This window comes from Pleurodeles waltl, chromosome 9 (genome assembly GCF_031143425.1).
Source record: "Pleurodeles waltl isolate 20211129_DDA chromosome 9, aPleWal1.hap1.20221129, whole genome shotgun sequence".
NCBI classification, from domain to species: domain Eukaryota; kingdom Metazoa; phylum Chordata; class Amphibia; order Caudata; family Salamandridae; genus Pleurodeles; species Pleurodeles waltl.
Window position 1 is genome coordinate 939,113,292 of NC_090448.1, and position 19,828 is coordinate 939,133,119.

The window sequence follows — 19,828 nt, forward strand, 5'->3', positions numbered from 1 at the left end:
TAGGTATTTATTTGCTATGTGGTGAATGAGGAGGAAAGATGTCTTACTACTGGCTGCTTGAAAGGATAAATGGCGCTGTAAGGCCATTAGGAGAACCTCACATGTGGAAGTAGTGTCTCAGCTGACTCGCCAATTAACCTTCAATTCCAATGTACTAGTTTAAGAGCATTGGTGTCTTGTATTAAGTTGATGGATTTACTATTTGACCTTTGAAAATCATTGCTTCCCTTTTAACTTTACGTCACTTTTTGTATTCATATGATGATATATACTTTTTTACTGATTGTTCTTAATTAATTTCAATGTATTTACATTTCGTTTGTATGCCATTTCTGCTGCTTTTGTATACTGCTTACAGTCAACTTGACTTCGTATTTTTGATGTTTCATTCATAAGCTTCTTTTATAGCCTATGGCCAAAATAATGCGTCAAGCTGTAGAATGAACATACCTTTCAAAGGAAGCCAGAGCCTGGGCAAGAAATAATTAGAGCTTGCACTTACAATTTTAGTTATGTGGGAGACAAAGGGAGAAATTAGGGATTGGAGGTAAAGGTAGGACAATTGATTAGCTTGTTTATGTGAGCTAATAGAGGTAGGGTGTTATCAACAGTGAAGCAGAGTGAATTGACTTGAGTTAGGATAAAATGATCAAGATTTAGTTAATTTAAGAGAGATGGGCTCAACTTGTTTTTAGTTTTGGAGTAAGGAAGGAGGAGGAGGAATTATGTTTTGTGTGGATTTATCATTAGTAGACTGCCATCCGTTGTTGGATTTTCATGAGGCATGTGCCTAACTTTAGGATATCCCTTATAGACAACATTTTTAGAAAGGGTTGCTTGTCAGCCAAATATTGATGAATTGTGACTCCAGATTCTCAGAGGAAAAGGTTGAGTTGTTCAAGTTAGAGGTTAATAAAGGTTGGGCATATTATGAAACCTTGGGAGACACCTCATAACACGGAACAGTTCCTGCTGCGTTTATGCCTATCTTAACCATTTGCTCACTTTGAGAAGGGAACAAGCAGAAGCATAATGCAAAAAGGCTTGGGTTAATGTTATATTTCTTTAGTATTGGAGGTATCTGGTAGTCTGTTGATGTTGATTAAATAAAGGAATTTTCAGAAAGATGGAAGTGACACATGATGATTGGTCACCCGACAGTGACTTGCCAATTGACAAATTATGTCCTCAGCCAATTGAAATAGGCTTTGATTCTCAGACAAATGATACAGGCTAATCTAAGTACTCAGAAAACAACCACCTGGGACCAATTCACTTACCAAATTAAGATGATAAAGGGGCTTTAATTCACAGATCGTCAAGTGGCAGTATAAGGGTGTTGCATTATTGAAAACGTTGGTGAATACCTTATTAACTTGGAAGATTCTAAATAGGGTTTTTTTTTTTTTTCACTAAATATTGATTCAGAAGACATTAATCAAGATTAACATTTGTGAAACAGTCATCTAAGTTTCAGCCATTTCGGAGGTTGCAGCATCAAAATTCCCGAATGATAATCATTTTAAAAGGAGACCTTATCCCTTCAACCAAGTCATAACATCACATTGTTTCTTCATGCTATAAGAAAGTTTTTGACCTGACTTGACCGTTGAGCAATCAGTCGCGTTGGTATATAGCAAGAGAATGTTATGGATTGGTGTACTTAAAGATGACCTCCTACAGATTTTGTTAGCATCTGTACAGTTGATCTGTATACATGAACTGAATCATACCACACTTGTGTTCTATCCTTATGGCTGATTTGGCAGAAGTAAAGGCCAGTGTAAACTAGGGGAGGCTCTGATGTCCATCACAGAAAGCACATCCTATTGGACTCAATTAATCCTTACCATAGTTTGCACAAAACATTGCTCTTAATTTTCCAAAGTGTTAGAATCTATTTCTGATGAGATTTAAATACGACACTCAGTATAGTAGCTCATTCTACGCATGGGTGTTCATCTTGTTTGTCTGCATTTTTCTCCTAATTTACATCCTTCACCATCGGGGTGGCCATGCGATCTCTTGAAATTAAAAATAAAGACATCTGCTTACTGGAGATCTGTCCTTGCGCCATCCTTTCTTCATGTAATAGTTGACTCTGTTTTCTCTCTAAACACGGAGCAGGCGGAGCAGGGGGAACTCCGCCAAAGCTGCACAGACTCGGGAGGAAGAAAATCTTGCTCACAGAGGGGAGGAGTCCCTCCCTGATTTCAAAGACATCTTGTAAGTAGTTTAAAATAGTATTTTTGAAGGTATGTTAACCCTTTCAGTGGCCTGGAAAGTGAATCTAGCATGAGTTCAGACACTGTTTTTTTTGTTTGTTTTGTACAGAGTCTAGTAGCCTGTGGTAATCTATATTGTCCGTTAAAGTCCTTGAATTGACAAGTTCAGTAGTGATACAAGAGCTGCAAGGCATTCTATTTTTTGGATAATTTCTACTCTACCATTCCTACAACAAATAACAAATAGAGTTTACTGACGGGCATGTCTTTATACTATCCAAATACAATTTAACTCAACTCCCTGCTGTCGTAAAAGAAACTCACGTTAACTCCAGATCAGAAAAATATGAGTGGGTCTTGCAGATAATCTTGCTCTCAGAGAGGAGAAGATCCCGTATTCAAAGATATATTGCAAATAGTTTAAAAAAAATTGCAGGTAGTTTAACCCCTTTCGGTGACTTAGAAAGTGAATCTAACATGAGTCCAGACACTGTTTTGTGTTGTTTTGTACAGTATATTAGCCTGTGGTAATCTGTATTGTTGTTTAATGTCCTTGAATTGACAAAATCAGTAGTGATTAGGGAGATGCAATGCATTCTATTTTTGGTTATTTTCTACTGTTCTGTTCTCACCACAGATACCTAAAAAGAGTTTACTGCCGAACATGTCTGTATACTATCCAATTTCAATTTAAACTCAACTCCTTGCTGTTATAAAATAAACCAAATTTACCCCCAAATCAAAAAAAAAATAAATAGCTCATGTAGGACTTTGCACTGCAAGGCTGAGCTGCTTTGACTTCTGAGCACCTTTGATGTACTCTGCGGCTGAACAACTTATGTGTAATGCTTTGGCTGGGCAATTTACTGTACGTGGTTTTGGCTTCCCCTGGTTGTATTGGCTCTAGTGCTTCAAAAATGTACCTTTTGTGTACTAAAATGACTAAACTTGTCTGATGTATTTCTTAATCTCCGGAACGTACGTCTAGACTAATTTATCTCACTACATACTAACATTGGCAGGACCTACACAATAATATCCTCTTATTGTTTCTAATTACACATGGCCATTAGTTCAGTATTACTCCATTTACTATCATGATTGCCTCGGTCTCCCTTGTACGCACAGCCTCTGCCCCTACTAGGAAACATCAACTGAGTCTTGAAGCACGGGTGTGCTAAATCTGTCTATAATAGCATCAAGTCTATCTTGTGGTTTCTGTTTAGGTTTTGGACAAATTCTGTGCTATTACGTTTACAAAGTAGATAACGTGGCTTTAATTGGAGAATCATTTATGCAGCAAAAAATGCAGTCTAGTGATATGTTTTTCCATTTCCTGTTTTTTAGGTACACTGGATCAGATGTACGAGGCATTTAGATAATTTCATGTTATTGCACATAGATCGATCTATAAGTACATTTCGGGGAGGTGGGGGGGTTTAATATCGTCCATCTTTTATGCCAAGTTTGCAATATTCTCCTCATTCCTAAATAAACGAAGGAGTATGAAAGAGAAATGGAGGACAAAGTAAGCGGAAAATTTAAGGTTTACACTGTCAGTGTGTGCTTCCTGGAAGTTATATTGAAGTGAGAAAAAAGGCATGTAACGTCCTTAAGTGGAACAGTCCATAAATGGGTTGATGTCATTATGAAGGAGCACAGGAAAATACTAGGTTAGGCAAACATCTTTCGTTTTTAAAAAGGTAATTGCACTACGCCAGGCATCTCTTAATAAGGACTTGAAACCCTTATCCACATTGGTGACATGCTTCATCATCGGGTTCCTTCCTCATCTGGATCATTTATGCCAACTGCCCATATTGCTGTTGGGAGCGTGTTTGGTGAAACCTCAATCCTCCTTCTCACCCATTTTGGTTGTCTGTGACAATAATAACACAAACCAGACTCTATTCAGGACTCTACTGCTAAACGGTTTTGTCATCTCACAAAATATCCAGCACCCACACCCACATTAACCACGCCTACAGTTGATTGCCTCTAGCCCACTAAGTGAACTTTCCCCTTCATAGAAGTCAGAATTGTGTCCTTAACTCACATCAATGGTCCTCCCTTTGAACATTTGTTCTGGGTCGTAAGTACGAGTCAATTCAATTTTCTCTGTATGATAGGAGTACTTCTGAACTTTACAGTGTAAATTACTGACAGACACTCCCCCTTGTTTGTACGCTCATGGTGCAGTTATTTACAGTTTGCTAAGTTGCCACTGTTTTGTGCCATATGCAGTTTTGTAAATGTCTTCATCAAACGCCTGGGAAGCTTACATTATGCATTTGCTGGCCTTGCTAGTAGTTCTTGGTCTTAAAAATCGAAGTACTGCCCACTGCAGATTTTGCTTTCTTGTTGACCAAAACAGGTAACGTTTACTAGTGAACTAAACACACACCTATCACTTGGCTTCTGTACTTTTCAATGTATAGCAAAATTTTGAAAAGGGAATACACGCTGTGTTTGTATGTGAAGCCTCCGTTGAAAACAATCTGCAAATTACTTCTGTCTTTCTTGCAAGATAGATCATGGGTTTCTCAGTGTTTTACATTCTCAGCTTTTTCCGGGAGAACTTATGTTAATTTATTTATTTTTTTGTAGTCTTCAGCTTCCTACCTGCTGGTATTTTCGGGTGCTCAGCCAGTTTCATTCCTCTGTGAATCCTTTCTCTACATCCCAGTTCATCGGATACATTTAATGCTGTGATGCTGGGCTGAAAACATGCCTTTTGAGCAAACGGTACCAAACACATTCTTTCTGGGTCTCCTGTTGTTACGTAGCCATCCCATACCCTCAGGATGCTGCTGGCACCTCCTCAAGCGTCTTCATCAGTTGCATACCGGGCATGCATATTTCATCATGAATTAAGCAATGGTACTTGTAAATCCTATATAGATAATGCCACAGGAACAAAATGGATGGGTTTCTTCCTCTTCTGTCTCTGAAGAATACAACATATTCTTTTACTATATCGCAGGGTATTTAGCGATGTGTCTTCTGTTTTGAAGCACCCCATTATTTTCTTCTGTGTTTTTATATTAGGAGTTTCCCACTATTCAACCCAGTTTCAACTTTGTGCTGCAAAAGTACTATCACTTTTGTCCAACTGAAATATTTCTGGAATCCCGGAATCCACCAGTGATACTGTAAACAGCTGTTTCTTTTTTTTCTTTAAAAAAAAGAGCACGACAAGAATCAATTCTTTTAGGCATGGACAAGGAATGTTAGAAGGTAGTTTAACACCTCAATCCATTAATCTGCTCTAATATACAAATGACTCCGTTTAACATTGCTTTCTCCTCTGTTGTGTAGGGTCATTGATTGTTATTGTATCCTGACAGATTATTGTTACCCTGACATATTTTTGAACAGTGCATAATATGATTTTTTTTTAAATGAGTGCCGGGGCCAAAAACTCTCGCTGAAGCTAAAGGTTGGTGCCATTAAACAATGGCACGTCAAATACCAAGGCTGCTAGCTTTGAATGCACCTTGTGCCTATTTAATCTACTACCAGACACTTCCTACCTCTTTATCTTGCTCCTAGAGGTTCCTGATTTTTAGATTTTGCCTGCACAGCGATAAATCATAAAAGGGGGCTTATATCCCAGCCTTGCTTTTCATTGGTTCCTGTGCTTGCCACTTACTTGCCCTCCATTTCTATTGGCTGTAACATATTTTCTGCATTTTCCAATGCTTGTTTCCCTTGTGTGTTTTTCTTATCAGTAGCCCATGAACCAAGCACTCATTCTGATCTGCTTTGGTGGGTAGAATTTTTTTTTTTTTTACATTAAGGCTGCACAGCGTTTGTTTACCTATACTCATTTTCCCTTGGCTGCACACATTTAGAGCATCCATTTACAGCATTTGGCTTCATGCATTCAAGCGTGCTGCATTTTTTAAAAATCTGATGGGTCATACTTCTCTATGAAGGAGCCTGTCATGAACTAGATGGTCAGCGTTGACTTCCCAACTCCGCCCGAGCCCAGCACGACCATTCTGTATTCTTGCATGGCCTCAGGTGGCACACTCCCTCTCTCTGCTTCTTCTCCCTGGTTGCCGAAGACCACTGGTATCTGACAGCTCAGGAGGTTAATACTGACTCTGAGAGGCTCCAGGCGTGCTCCGGCACCAGAAGTGTGCTCTGTGACACGTGCAGCTCTTAGCGCATCCTTTCATACCTTCCTGTTAGCTGCTGCCCACACTCTACTTATCTCAAATTACACTAGCTATCTGCAGGAGGCTCGAGGTGATTGCCTCAAGGCGCCGGCTGAAAAAGGCTAATTATGTTGCATTGTGTTCTTTATTTTGTTGTTTTTATATATATGGCTTAAAGTAAAGTAAGAAAAAAGTGCTATGACAGTCAGTGCTGGCTGCGTCATAATGCTTTTTTTTTTCTTCAAGCCATGTTGCACATATATATATAACATGTAAAAATAATTTATAAAGCCAATAGATTTTGCATAGGCGAAACCTATTGACTTTGCCAATGCTTGTTCCCTTTGTGACAGTTGCTCCTCCCCTCGTGTTTGTTTTGCCCTTTCTTGCTCTCAATCAATGTCTGATGAGGAAAAATGAGTGCTACCGGACCCCACTGGCAGTTCCAGCACAAATTAAGCACTATTTCTGATTTACAGAGGAGAATGTACACACTTGTAAAGCTGAATTTTTTTTTGTTAAATTTCCAAATTATGTTAGCTCTCAGTTATGAGTTTATTTGAATATGAACCAGCCTAAGGCATTTTGCATGAAATTATGTTTTTCATTTTACTCTCGGTTCTAACAATTTCTTGTATCACGTACCAGGAAAGCAGCCATTCTCCTACATGTATCAAGTGTAGCCTGATTGACAAAGATTTTCTCTGCAGCTTAGGCAGTGGACAAGCAGCTCAGTTTCACTCTTGCCATTGTATACCTTATTCAAAAATACTTGCACTAAGGAAAATCTGATGACAAGGGAAGATCTAAGATCGGATGTGCACATAGAATTCACAAAGATGTGTTTTTTTTCACAAACATCATTCATGTAATTCAGGTACATCCAGATTTCCCTAGTGCAAATCTTTCTGAACAAGAAGGCTGATACAAATTACAGGCCTCTTATTTGCACCGGAGGAAACCTTAGTGAATTGAGTTCCAAGTGTTGTGTTCCATTATAAGCACAATTAATGTCTTGTGTGCCTTATGAAAGGCACCTGATGTAGATTCATGACGTGTACCAAAAGATTTGCTATTGTGATACCATAAGGAACGAACATATATTACAGTAAAGAGCAAAGATATGGCTTGACACACGTATTGATCTTCTTTATTTCTTCTACACATAGAAGGAAAGCAGCATCACAAACAGATAAGCCAGGTGACAAAAAAGAAGAGGAAAGCCAAATTGTAAGTAATCGTTGTAATAGTGCTTGAAGTGCCAATAGATTTAGCAGGGGCATAGCTTCGGGGGTGGGGGTGCGTTGAGAGGTTATACCCTTGTATATAATGCATTCTTTAGTACATTGTAGGGTACAACTGTTTTTAATTGGGTATAGTGAGGTGTTTGTTGGACTTGACTGGGGAGTTTTACATGTCTACGCTGAGAAAAACGCTCACTCTCATCTCTGTTTTGAAGGCCCTAAAAATACTGGGTAGTTTGAAAAATGCTGTTTTAGGTGCCCCTAACAATCTGCACTCTGACATTCGGAAATAGATTGATTGGCAATGCAGGTGTGTCATCCAAAGTTCATGTCATTGAGCATTGCTCAAACAGAACTCAAACATTTCCCCTTCTAACCCTCATGTTGTTCTACCACCAAACCTTTCCTTTTTTGGATCCACTCTTTCGTTTTTGGAGCTCGTTGACCTTACCCGTTGGAATTATTTTGGTTCAAATGCGGGCAAGATCTTTCATAGGTTAGATATAAAGTCTCCACATATATTGGAGCACTAATGTATAACCAATGGTCTGTGAGGTAGTCTGAAGAGTGGACCGTGAAACAACTGTTAATTTTATGATAACAATGTTAGTTACATTTAAAGCTTTCGTCGCATTTTCACATCCCAGTCTTTTCACTGGATTGTTGGGATCTCCTTCTCTGTCTTGTCCTTTAACAGTTTTGTCATACTGAAACAACTCAAAGGTGACAATCAAAAACATGATCAGATATGAAGTTCTTTATACAGAACCTCACATCCATATATTTTTGAGATGTTAAGGGTCTCAGGATATAGCTTGCCTTAGGTTACTCAGGGGGTGGTCACTACCTCATTGGTGACTGGGGATTTTATATTGACATACTTCGAAAACTATTTGCAGCATATGCTCTTTGAACATATTTATCCCATTGTGAGTGATGTTAGTTCTCTGAGCTCTCTTATACTCTCCAGTACTTGAGGGTATTCAAACTAGTTTTGGCTGTTGTCATTAATTAAATTATATTTTGGATCGTCTGGTGGTCTTTTGTGCTCTACGTGGAGCAACAAGCAGTGCTCAAAGGTCAAATGAACAGTACAGCACTATACTAATCTTTTTTTTATCATAGATTTTAATGCCAGCTCTTAAAACAACTGTTACCTTTAGTTACGTTGCCCTCAATTGCAGTTGAGATTAACTTTCCTTGACATTTAACTACATATGTATTTTATTGTTTTTTGAGGGGCCATTATAATAGGTGTTCGTTTGCATGTTTATTTTAATTTCATCATAACATTTTGCCTCATTTGTTCAGTTTTTTTCTTGAAACAGTTTCTAGCTCACTTTTAGATTCCTAAACTTTGATCCTACATACGTACCTCCTAAACTATCACACAATAAGCCACCGTTTGTACAATTAAGGTCCTCAAGTAACCATTTTGAAAGTGGTATTATCTTACGTTAGTCAAAAATTGTGATAATAGTGACTTTTCTAGCCCCATAATTTGTAATGTTTGACTTTTGGAAATGTTTGTGTTGTGATTTAGCTATGTAATAATTTTCATAGATACAGCTGGTACAGCTTTTTTTACGATAGCCCTATGAGTCATCTTTCCCACTATTAACCACTGATGCTATGGTGCCTGAATATATTTATCAGACTATTGCCTCAATTTTGCCTTCTTGGAGTTGCTAATAGAAAATGCACACCCAATGGGACAATATTTTGTAAATAATATTTCAGGCACAATATTAATTCCAATGCACATAACTTTGGCTCATTTAAATAACTCTTCATGAAACGTTCCCAAAAAGTTCTCTGTTCCCTAGTTTGTGCATGGAAAGTTTTGGGGTGAGCCATCAAGTGAGCCTGAGGAAATAAAAGGGGGGGGGGGGCAAAACGCAAAATCCTCATGCTTTTTGGCAGGAAGCTAGTTTTTGGTCCAGAAAGAGTTATTTGTATGGTTTGGCCTAACTCTTTTCAGTAGTTTTAAACAAATTAAAGATCAAATATATTTGTATAACTGGGTTGTTGGATTTGAGGGACTCTTTGTTTTCCTTGGGTCAGTTTGCTACAATGACACACTCCTGGGGAGCTCCTGTTGGAGAGAAAGTGATGTTCAGCAGCCTGCACCATGAAGAAAAATGTTGCAGGCAGCTATTACTGTATGCAGGGATTTATTCCCCTGTCCTGAGTTAAAAAAGAAAAAGGCAAAATATGAGGGGACAAGTTTAGTATACCTGCCCTTTTTGCCCTTCTTGGGGGGGGGGGGGGGGGGAGAGGGATAACCTCCCCCACGGGGAGAAATTATAAATGTTGTGATCCCACAGGACTCCAGCAGGATCACAACGTTTTAGAAAAAAACATGAGGTAACTATAATTTGTGCCCTCCCCGTGCACTGCTGAATACCACACATATTACACCACTCTTGACATGTTCTATAACATCATTGATAACATCACTGTTACTTTTGAAATTACATCATTAATGACAAAACTGTGCATTGCGAGGGTGCAAGTTATAATTACCTTAGGGCACAAGTTATAGTTACTTGAGATACCCGAGTGTAAAATCTTATGTTGTCACTTACATTTTCACATCACATCATTTTAGGCCTTTTTTCACTGAAAAAGCATATTTTATTTGTTTATAACTTTTGACCGTACACCAATTTACACCCTATTTGACAATTGCACAGGGTAGTCTGCTAATCACCTGACATTCCAATTTTTGTGCAGTTCTGTGTAGCTGCAAAAACATTAATGGTGTTGAAAATATGTTTATTCCCATTTTAAGTGTCATTGGAAATTTTGTTCACCCCTTCAGCACCCTCTTATTGGTGTACTTTATTTTTTTTAGATATCAGCATTTAGAAAATGCGTCTGGTGAGCTTTACATACAGTTTTGTATGCCTCTGCCATTTAAAATTACCATTCTAAAATGTTTTGGAATTTCTTCTCAGGGTGCAATATACTAATGATAGTGATTTATTTTTACTCTGTCATGATGAAAATCACATGATAACATTTCTCTAGAAAAAGACCCGTGGTGCACATCGCCACAGATTGTGCGCACCCAGGGTAGGGCACCCTTAGAAGGTTGAGTGAGGACCTGGTTAGGGAACAGGTCCTGCTGCACAATGCTAAAGGGCATGTGCACCAGGTGTAGGCCACCCAAGAACAGGTTGGGCAGAGGGTCTACCCATATATTAGGATTTGTAACCAACCCACAGTGTGACCAGCCTGCAGGCAGGTTGGATGGATGCAGGGCCTGGCCTTTGCCTACTGTGCAGTGAGCTATCGTCTATTTCTGATAAATCACTTGCTGGATGATCTGTTTGTACTATGTGAATAACTTTGCTGTCTTCAGTGACATCATTGACCATGTTTTGTCTCTTAGTTTGGAGTACCTAACATAACAGCTCCGGGGTGAACCACCGCTGATGTTCGGTCTTCTTCAGAAGTCCCTCTTAGGGAGTTCACATTGTTTGCTTTTGTCACTGCAAATCTTTTCCTCTAATACACTGCATTTGCAGCTGTCAATGCCCCGAATCAACAGAATTTGCTAGCACGCAAAATATTAAGTATGCCACAAAAAACAAATAGCAGAAATTATTAATTGTAAATCCAGCTTTATCAATTGCAGAGTGCCAGCCGTTATTAATATGATAGCATGGTCTTTCCAAAAAATGCAGACTTACACATGTTTAAAATCCTATCATATCCCTATTCAGATCATTCCATTGCACTCTGCTTGGTGGTTTAAACATGCATTGGTTAAAGTAAAGATATACTGTTCAATTACAGTACATTTGTCTCCAAAAAATAAAAATCAAGGAGCCACATGAAAATACACTCTTAGCCCCTGCAGCCTAAAATCCCTCCTCCACAGACTCCCACACCACATCTGGTCCGATTGCATCTATCATCGTGTGTATATCTGAGGACAGCATGTCAGTATATAAATTGACATCTATTGAGTCCGGCACAAGAGCTCACCTGTCAGATAAGCCCAGCTCTTTTATCTTTGGAGGTAAATCATGCAGCATGAGTAGTGATGTGAAATACTTGATAACTGGCCACCAGATTGATTCAAAGTTCCTGGGCATTGGTTGCAGATCGTGGGATAGTTTTTTCATTACCATAGTATGCCAGAGTTCCATCACCCATAACATCACACCTTCAGGAAACCGTTTCTTCCCAAATCTAGTGGTGAGACGCTTTGTAGCTCCTAGTATATGCATAATCACCATATTCTCCACTAGGTAGTTATGAATGGTATTCCTAATTTCTTCCCAGTTTACCTTTTTTTTTAAAAGGGCTATGTGTGTTCTCCATGTGGGGGCGCATTTTAGACGGCTTCCCATCTTTCTATTCCAAATCAATGTGGGAGTGATCAGATATGGTGCCCCCACCATTCTAATGCCATACAGTCCAACTAGGACACTCTGGGGTATAATAGGTGATCTGTTTTAGTATACGTGTCATGGACCACTGAGAGAATGGATCATCTTTGACTCCCTGGTTGGCGAGTTTCCAGGCATTGTACGACCCTTGTTCCCCCACGCTGTCTTTTAAGTTTCTTTGAGAATGTGTTAATATGAGTACTGGCCTGCGCGGCTCTGTCCAGTGTTTGGTCACCAAGCTAAATTTAAGTCTTGGACGTGATCAAATGATCACTGTACAATCCCACATAATTCTCAATTATGTTAAGCAAAAATAAACTCTTGATGTGAAGTTTGGTAGTATATATTGATAAACATGAGAAATTTGGTGTGGGTGTGGGTGTGGGTGTGTGTGGTGCCATGGTGTTATGGTGTTTCATAGTAAGATAGCAACCTTGGCTGTTTTGGTTTTAGCTTGTGCCATTATTTGTAATGAGTCATTTTTGTGTCTCATGCAGGGTATATCTCCTTTGAGAAGGTATATTTCCTGCAAGAAAACAATGTCTGGTCCCACCTGCTGCAGATTACTCTATGTTCTGCACCTCTGTATGGGGGACTTCAACCCCACTAACATGCTTCATCATATATCAATTTGCTGTTTGCCCCGTAGATTGCTTTTACAATCTGCAAGATTAAAGTTAGCCTTGGTTAACCACCTACCCAATGAAATAAACAGAACTAAAAATAACATGTTTAACCTAGTACTCAAAATTGGGCTAAGACCTCTTCTCTGTCTACTCCATACTGCAAGTCTATCATCGTCTTCCCACTAAAGGCCTCCAGTGCCCAACACACCATGGTGGGCTTCAATAGTGCACTTGTCCTCCTTCACCCCCTTACTATGTGCCTTTTAAATATGTGACACCCATGAGGTACAATAGGTTTCCTTCAAACCGAGCTGGCCAAACAGTAGAAGTGCCACTGGTTGGCCCATATCTGATACACACTGTGTTGCCTCTGGTATCAATGTATTTTATTTTGTTCATTTCCATGCTTTTTTGCTTTTGTACATTTCCTTAGCTGTCTATGTTGCCTTGATCTTGTGACTTGAATACGCAGGCCCCTTCAGGGATTCCTTCACATTTTTTCCCTGGTTTCTTTCTCTTCAGACTGTTGATCAGCTGGTGTTTCTAAATTGAGTAATGCCCTCTGGTAAGGGGATTGTTGCGTCTTGCCCATTCCAACTAAAGTTCAGATCTTCCAGATGTAGCCATCAAAATCTAATTTGCTTAGTCTGGAGAACCCTGTTGATATCCTGAAAGTATTTCTGTCACATCAGAGTGGCAGCAGACAAGTCCTGGTATAGTGAGACCTTATAGTCCTTGAATGTAACCAATTTGCTTTTTCTCGCTACCTCTACTGTTTTTTCTTTTATTGGCAAGTGTATGATTTTCACCACCACATCCCAAGGTCTATAGTACTTTCTACCTATCCCGTTTATGTGTTCAGTTGTCACAGATGATGCTTCGCTTATTCCCATTAAATGCGTATAAAAGATCTCTCAATGTCCTCTTACAAAATTCTGGGGCAAATGTTACTTCTATGAAATCTGTTTTCTAGGTCCTCATATTTGGAAAACAGCTATTTCAATTGTTGCTCCATGTGACATATTGTGGTGGTTGTGAGCTGGTCAGTATCGGGCACTGTTCTCAGTTGTGTTTCTGCAGATTCCATTTGCTGGTCTAGTGATCTTATGTTTGCCTCAACCACTGATATGTCCTTACTGAGTTCATCACACAAGTTTTGTATAGTATTGATTATAGATTTATCACTGTTAGCTTTTAATTCCGCCTGGTATACTTTAAGGTCTTCTGCCAAACTGGTAGTTGCTTTCGCTGTTATTGTATTTTCCAGGAGGACAGTGAGTGCCAAGAAGTTGGTAATGGTGCACTGCTTGAGGTCTTGGTGCTCGGATGATATGAACTCCTAACTAGGCACCCTAATGTAGGTGCCAACCCAGGGTGAGATGCCAATCTGTTTCCTGGACATTCTGCCGCCCCCACTGTCCAAAAGGAGAGGGGCGCCTGTTGTTCAAGACCTGAACCCGTCTCTGCCACATTAGTATTGGTACAGTACCTCCACAGGCTGTGTCGTGTATTTCTGCATTACCTCTGACACTCCCATGAGCTATTGTTAATCAAAAACCAAAAGCCAATGGTTATTGCTTAGGGAACATTGTAATTGTATGCTGTTCCCCTGACTTTCTCCCCACAATCCTCTGTCGCTGTAGACTGTGCTTCGGCATGTGCCTCCGTCTCACTGTGCCTTCAGTATTATGTGGGCTGGGCGTCTGAGCCACCCCATCTCCTGCTTATACAGCTAATAATATGCCACCAGACCCTACCACACTCTTCCAACCTGCGTTCCATACATTGCTTGGCAGATTTACCCAAGTCTACTCCCTGACACAGGCCCAACTGACAAGATGGCTTCCAGGTCAGCCAAGTGTGCCCACCACACTGCAGTGGCTCCCATAGCCCTGCTTCTGGCTATTGGACTCCAGTATTGCAGCCTGGGGATTGCTGTCCCTACAACAGATCTCCGAGCACCCATGGATGGCTGGACCACACTCATCTCAGTTACACCAAAGTGATCCTGGAGCAAAAGAGTTAGACCTCTTCCATCACCATCTTGAGGCAGAGTCTTGGCTCAGGTTTAAGAGATAATGTTCTGCATGCTTTTGTGCTGTAAAGGACGTCATGATCACACTAAACGAATTAGTTAGCTAGTTGTGACCCACATGATCCAGGATCCAGCTGAGTGTAATTAATAATATATCCTCTTCGATGTTGACTAGTAGTGGCCATAAGGCACTCTATTTTGTCAGGATATAAAATCTCCTGTGTCCCCTTTAAGGCAGGTAAGCTTCCCAAGGATAGTGCTGGCACCTATTCTGTTTACTGTGCACGGAGAAACTGTTAGATATTCACTAAAGACTCCATCCCCGCTGTCTGTAAGATGAGCTGAGAAAAGAAGTGTTAAAAATTGATATGCTGAGGAAAACAATGTTTAAACAATATATACTATTTGAGTACTGGCTATGTCTCAGATAAATCTAAGAGCTAAACACCAGTGTCATCTGCTTAACCTGCCGGTCAATATGAGTCCAGAAAGGGCAATTCCTTAAATTGACTAGTTGGATTGGTTAATATCAACATCCGTTTTACAGCCATTAGATGCAAAAACTGTGATATGAAGCACTAAATAAACATAGCAGCAGGTCTGACTTTCCTTTTTATCTGCTCAGACTGACAATGCCAAAGGCAGATGTGCCTGAAAAGGACACATACGTACATTCAGTCCCAAATGCACGTAGGCAACCAAGTCAAAACGAAGGTGTATCACACTAAAAACAGCCACTCTGCACGTCGTTTAGTGTATAGATTCATCCATGGTGTACCACTGTCAAGATATATGCAGCGGCACACCATCCAAGTCACTTCAATGCAATGTGCAGCAAATTAGCAACATTTGACTAATCATTGAGTTGATATACTGTACAATTTCTTGTCTATGTATCATGATTGGACATCCCTTGTCAAGGTACAATGATGTGGAGTTGAGAATAATAAATCAAACTTTACAAATATATACTTAGCTCACCAATATTTTGATGGTCTTGTTTCAGTTCACAATATTTTTGCGCATAATTATTTTTGTTGTTGAATAGTGTGACATATACCCATTTGTGGCGCCTTGTTACTAATACTGATGCTAACTAAAATGTCTTAAAACAATTGGTACTAATAATATCGATTTAATTTCTCAGTGTCTGAAGCACTTACTTTGCAGCACCAGTAGAATATATTTTTACTTTTGATAATGTTTCCTCAGCTGCATTTTCTCACTCTGTGTTCTCCATTCCTGGCACTTTTATGCAATACCACACTATTTATTACATATAACAGAAACAAGTAGAGCATTCCATGTAAATAAATACACGTTTTATTTTTCATAAAAAGTACATTATTTGAGCTGAATCGCTCATCCAAAGAAATCAAAAACATTAGTCACCATCCTTAACACAGTGAGAATTCTCAGAATTAGTGCAAACTACTCCACTCTAGGAACTGGTGGTGTGCTATCAGTTTTTTAATACAAGCAGTAAACACGATAGGTGACTTATTTCCACCGGCAGGTTAATAGGTAGGTGAAATTAATGAAGTAACTACAGTGTCATTACAGCTTTTCGTATTTAGTTCAGGAGTTCATTGTTTCCTCCATGGTCAACCTCACCAACCAAAATATTTCTGAAAATGTAGATAAAATGGAAACAAATACATTGCATCGATATTCAGTGTGAGTGACTACTGACACACACTGTTGGGGTCTACTTTTCACTTACAGGTTAATTTCAAACATAAGACACTTTAAACACATAACAAAACTTCTGGTGGGCTTTTTGTACTAGATTTACCATACTGACACATTCCAGGTCCTGTTGCACACGAAGATCTTGCCAATTTAGTTAGGCTAACTTTAAGTTCTCTTCTGTTAGCATTTTATGATGTTACAAATCAGCGAACCGCAAGTAGCTCAAAATCAATATTCATCCCATGTAGAAAGTATCCGTTTTCAAGATGTCAGAACCTTTTTCCCCACCTCTAACGTGTGGAGCCAGTATTTTGCAAAACATCCAACGGTTTACACACTGCTTCGATTAAAGTGATATCCTGTTGCACACCTAACTTTTCATTTAATCACAGAAGCTCCATTATTTGTACTGCTAGTACACTCTTTGTGTTCCCAGTTTATAATTAGCCACATACGCAAATTATGGCCTAGGCTGTAAATGTAGTGTTAGAAAAAAGCAAATTCTACATTTGTGCTTCATTCGGACTTAATTATTAAAATCATGCTTCGCTAAAATGCCAAAGAGCTGGCTATACAATGTCCGCATCTTTCACATAATTAAAGCCTGATAGAAATCCACATGTTTTGCCTGTTTTCGATTGACTTCAAGTAGCAAAATTGAGATTGTTGGACAATTTGCCGTAGGTTGGTTGTGGGGATTATTGAGCTTTATGTCAGTACTTATAAGGTATTTCACAATTATTATTCTGATTTCTCTATCACAATTATTCTGATTTCTCTATGGTGATTACTGTTTTTATTATCTGTCCGAATGTATTGGTAAATATCTTCCCAGTTGCTGTTCTTTACCACTGGTAGCAGAGGGGAAGGTCAGCATTAAGCTCTCGTGAATCTTGCCCCCGCCCCACACTCAACAGTGGTAATAAAGCCATATTACAAATGGCGCATCTTCATACACACTACATAGCATACCCAAAGAATTCAGATTTTCTTAATTTTGCTTTCACATCTTTACTAATGATATTTGGCTTAATTTGCATTATAGACACTCACACTATTTTTAATTTTTGATATTCGGCATTTGACTGACAGTTCATTTACAGTATATGTACTTAGGAACCCCCCCCCCTCACACCGAAGGACAGGGAAAGTATTATTTATGTGCATACGTTATTCCTTTAAAAAACCTTGGAAATTCGCACACTGAACATAAATGCTATATATATTTTTTTTAGGAGGATGCCATCCCCTCTCCTTCACCTATTACACGAGGTCCAACTCCGCAGAATTCAACAGGTATTATGACTGCTTACTATGATGTGATTTTTTTGTACCTTCACTGTCAAATAATATATGTTCCTCTATCCAATCGCGGCTTGCAGTGTTAAAGGGGATGGGGTGGCGCATGCGCATTTGAGGGGGGAAATATTTATAAAATTTAAAAAATAAAAATAAACTCACCTGAAAGCAGCGCCGCGCCCGCTCCTCTGTTGGCTGCAGGAAGGCACAGGCTCCCAGCCTGCCCTGCAGCCAGTCCTAACACTGCTCAGAGCCACGTCAGGATTGGCTGGAAGCACCCAGCCACTGGGAGCCTGTGCAGGTTCTCTCCAGCCCAGCAACTGTGTTGCTGGGCTGGAGAGAGCCTACAGTGCATGTGTGTTTGTCCGGGCCGAGATGGCTGGTCAAACACACATGCGCTCTGAGGGGAGTGCACAGTGCACTCCCTTCTGCTCATTACCCCCAATGACCCACCTCTTTCACAAGGAAAGAATAATAAACATAGTTTATTATCCTTTCCTTGTGAAAGGATTTGCAGCGGTTGCTGCTGGCAGTGGGGGGGGGGGGGGACGCTCCCCTGCCCTCATGGAGGAGCCGCCGCCCCTGCTTCTATCTGTAAGTTGCACAACTGCAAATTCTGCCAAAAGGTTAGAAATTCTTTCCTTAGATATGACATTTTTAAATCTGTGTTTGAGTATCATTGCCATATTGTTCTTCGTCCTTATCAACGTTCTTACTTATTTGAGGACAAGACCATATCCTGGATGACAGGCCACTCCACTTAGCTTTTAAAAATACGAGTGTTAGTGTACCCCCTCCTGACCTGAATACATCTACCCAACCTTTAAGACACAAGTAAGCTTGCCAGTGTTTTGGAAAGTTAATTATCTTGGTGTTGCTCCAAGTGGAGGCCTAACTATCCTGTCTGGCTATGGTACGTTTCTTTTTATCAGTGTTTTTTAATTTATTGGGATGTTCTGCTGCAGACTACATCAGTGTGAATTTGGTGTTTACTAAATGCTGGGAAGAGGCCCCTGTTTCTGTTTGTAGGTTTCTTATAGTGGCATTCATTGTGTTTATATTTACTTTAACCTCAAACCCTTTCAGGTGTTGATGTGTTTGATTGCCGCCTGTGCTTTTGAATATGTCAGTGGTCCTTCAAGGCTCTCAAGGTCATTGCTCAACCACTCTATAGGAAGTCAAGGTTATAGACCTTTCCAGGCTGGTAAATGAAATACCAGATGATTGCTTTTGCAAAATGTGTCTCATGGCAACTAAATGTGATTTAGGGGAACAAGACTGAAAAACCTTTCAAGTTTGATTTGACCTAAAGAAGGCATGGCTTTGAGATTGTGGTGTATGTACATCCCCTGAACTCCTAATTGTGGGTTGGTGGTTTTGAATCAACTCCCCAAGTTGGCTTCTTGTGATACCAACGTCTTGGTCAATAATTATTTGTTTCTTTTCCCCCATGTTTCAGTGTTCGATCAGATCTGGAGTTCAAAGCTTTTCTAAGTTTTGTTTGTTTGGGGTACTTTATGATGTACTTTCAGATGTTTTGCCCCCTCCCATCTCAAAGTTGGGAGCATTGACTTCTGACATCGCTTTAGGATTCCTCCCACTCCCTCCCTGTGGTTGGGAGCAATAGTAATATCATAACCATAGTAATATGCTTTAATTATCTGGGAAACCAAAAGTCTTACTCTACCAGGCCTCACATCTATCATCCCCAATTCTTCTTGCCATTTAATGTGTTCATGGGTATAACCCAACATTGTGGATGGTTCTACCTTGAGTCTGAGAAGGTCTGGAATTCTGAACTTTCTCACAATTTAATACTTTAAATTCCAGTCTATGTATATTGCAGGGTTTATGTCTTGTAATCCTTCCTAGGTATTATTTGGTATTCAATTGCTATGCTATTGAAGAATACGTTTGCATTTTCCTTTTTTATCAACTTTTGTTATAAGAGTTGAGGCCTTACTATCTATGGATGTACCCTCTTATATAAGAACTGGGACAAGGAAGACAAGGACTCAATGAAATGAATATTGATGTTACATAACTGACACAGTACAACAGAGGTGAAAAGAAATCTAATCCATGGCGTGTAATTCACTTGCATTATATTTATATTTCTGTTGGTGAGTTCTGTATACCTG

The 19,828-nt window shown here is 39.6% G+C and overlaps 1 protein-coding gene across 4 annotated transcripts in view; it reads left to right on the forward strand.

Moving 5' to 3' along the window:
* Positions 1-19,828, forward strand: part of EVL (Enah/Vasp-like) — a 403,985-nt gene that overhangs the window by 364,400 nt on the left and 19,757 nt on the right. For all 4 annotated transcript variants that reach the window (XM_069208320.1, XM_069208318.1, XM_069208322.1 and 1 more), the window contains 2 exons: positions 7,558-7,618; positions 17,624-17,684. In XM_069208320.1, the coding sequence (XP_069064421.1) occupies positions 7,558-7,618; positions 17,624-17,684 (122 nt within the window). The remainder of the gene's footprint in view (positions 1-7,557; positions 7,619-17,623; positions 17,685-19,828) is intronic.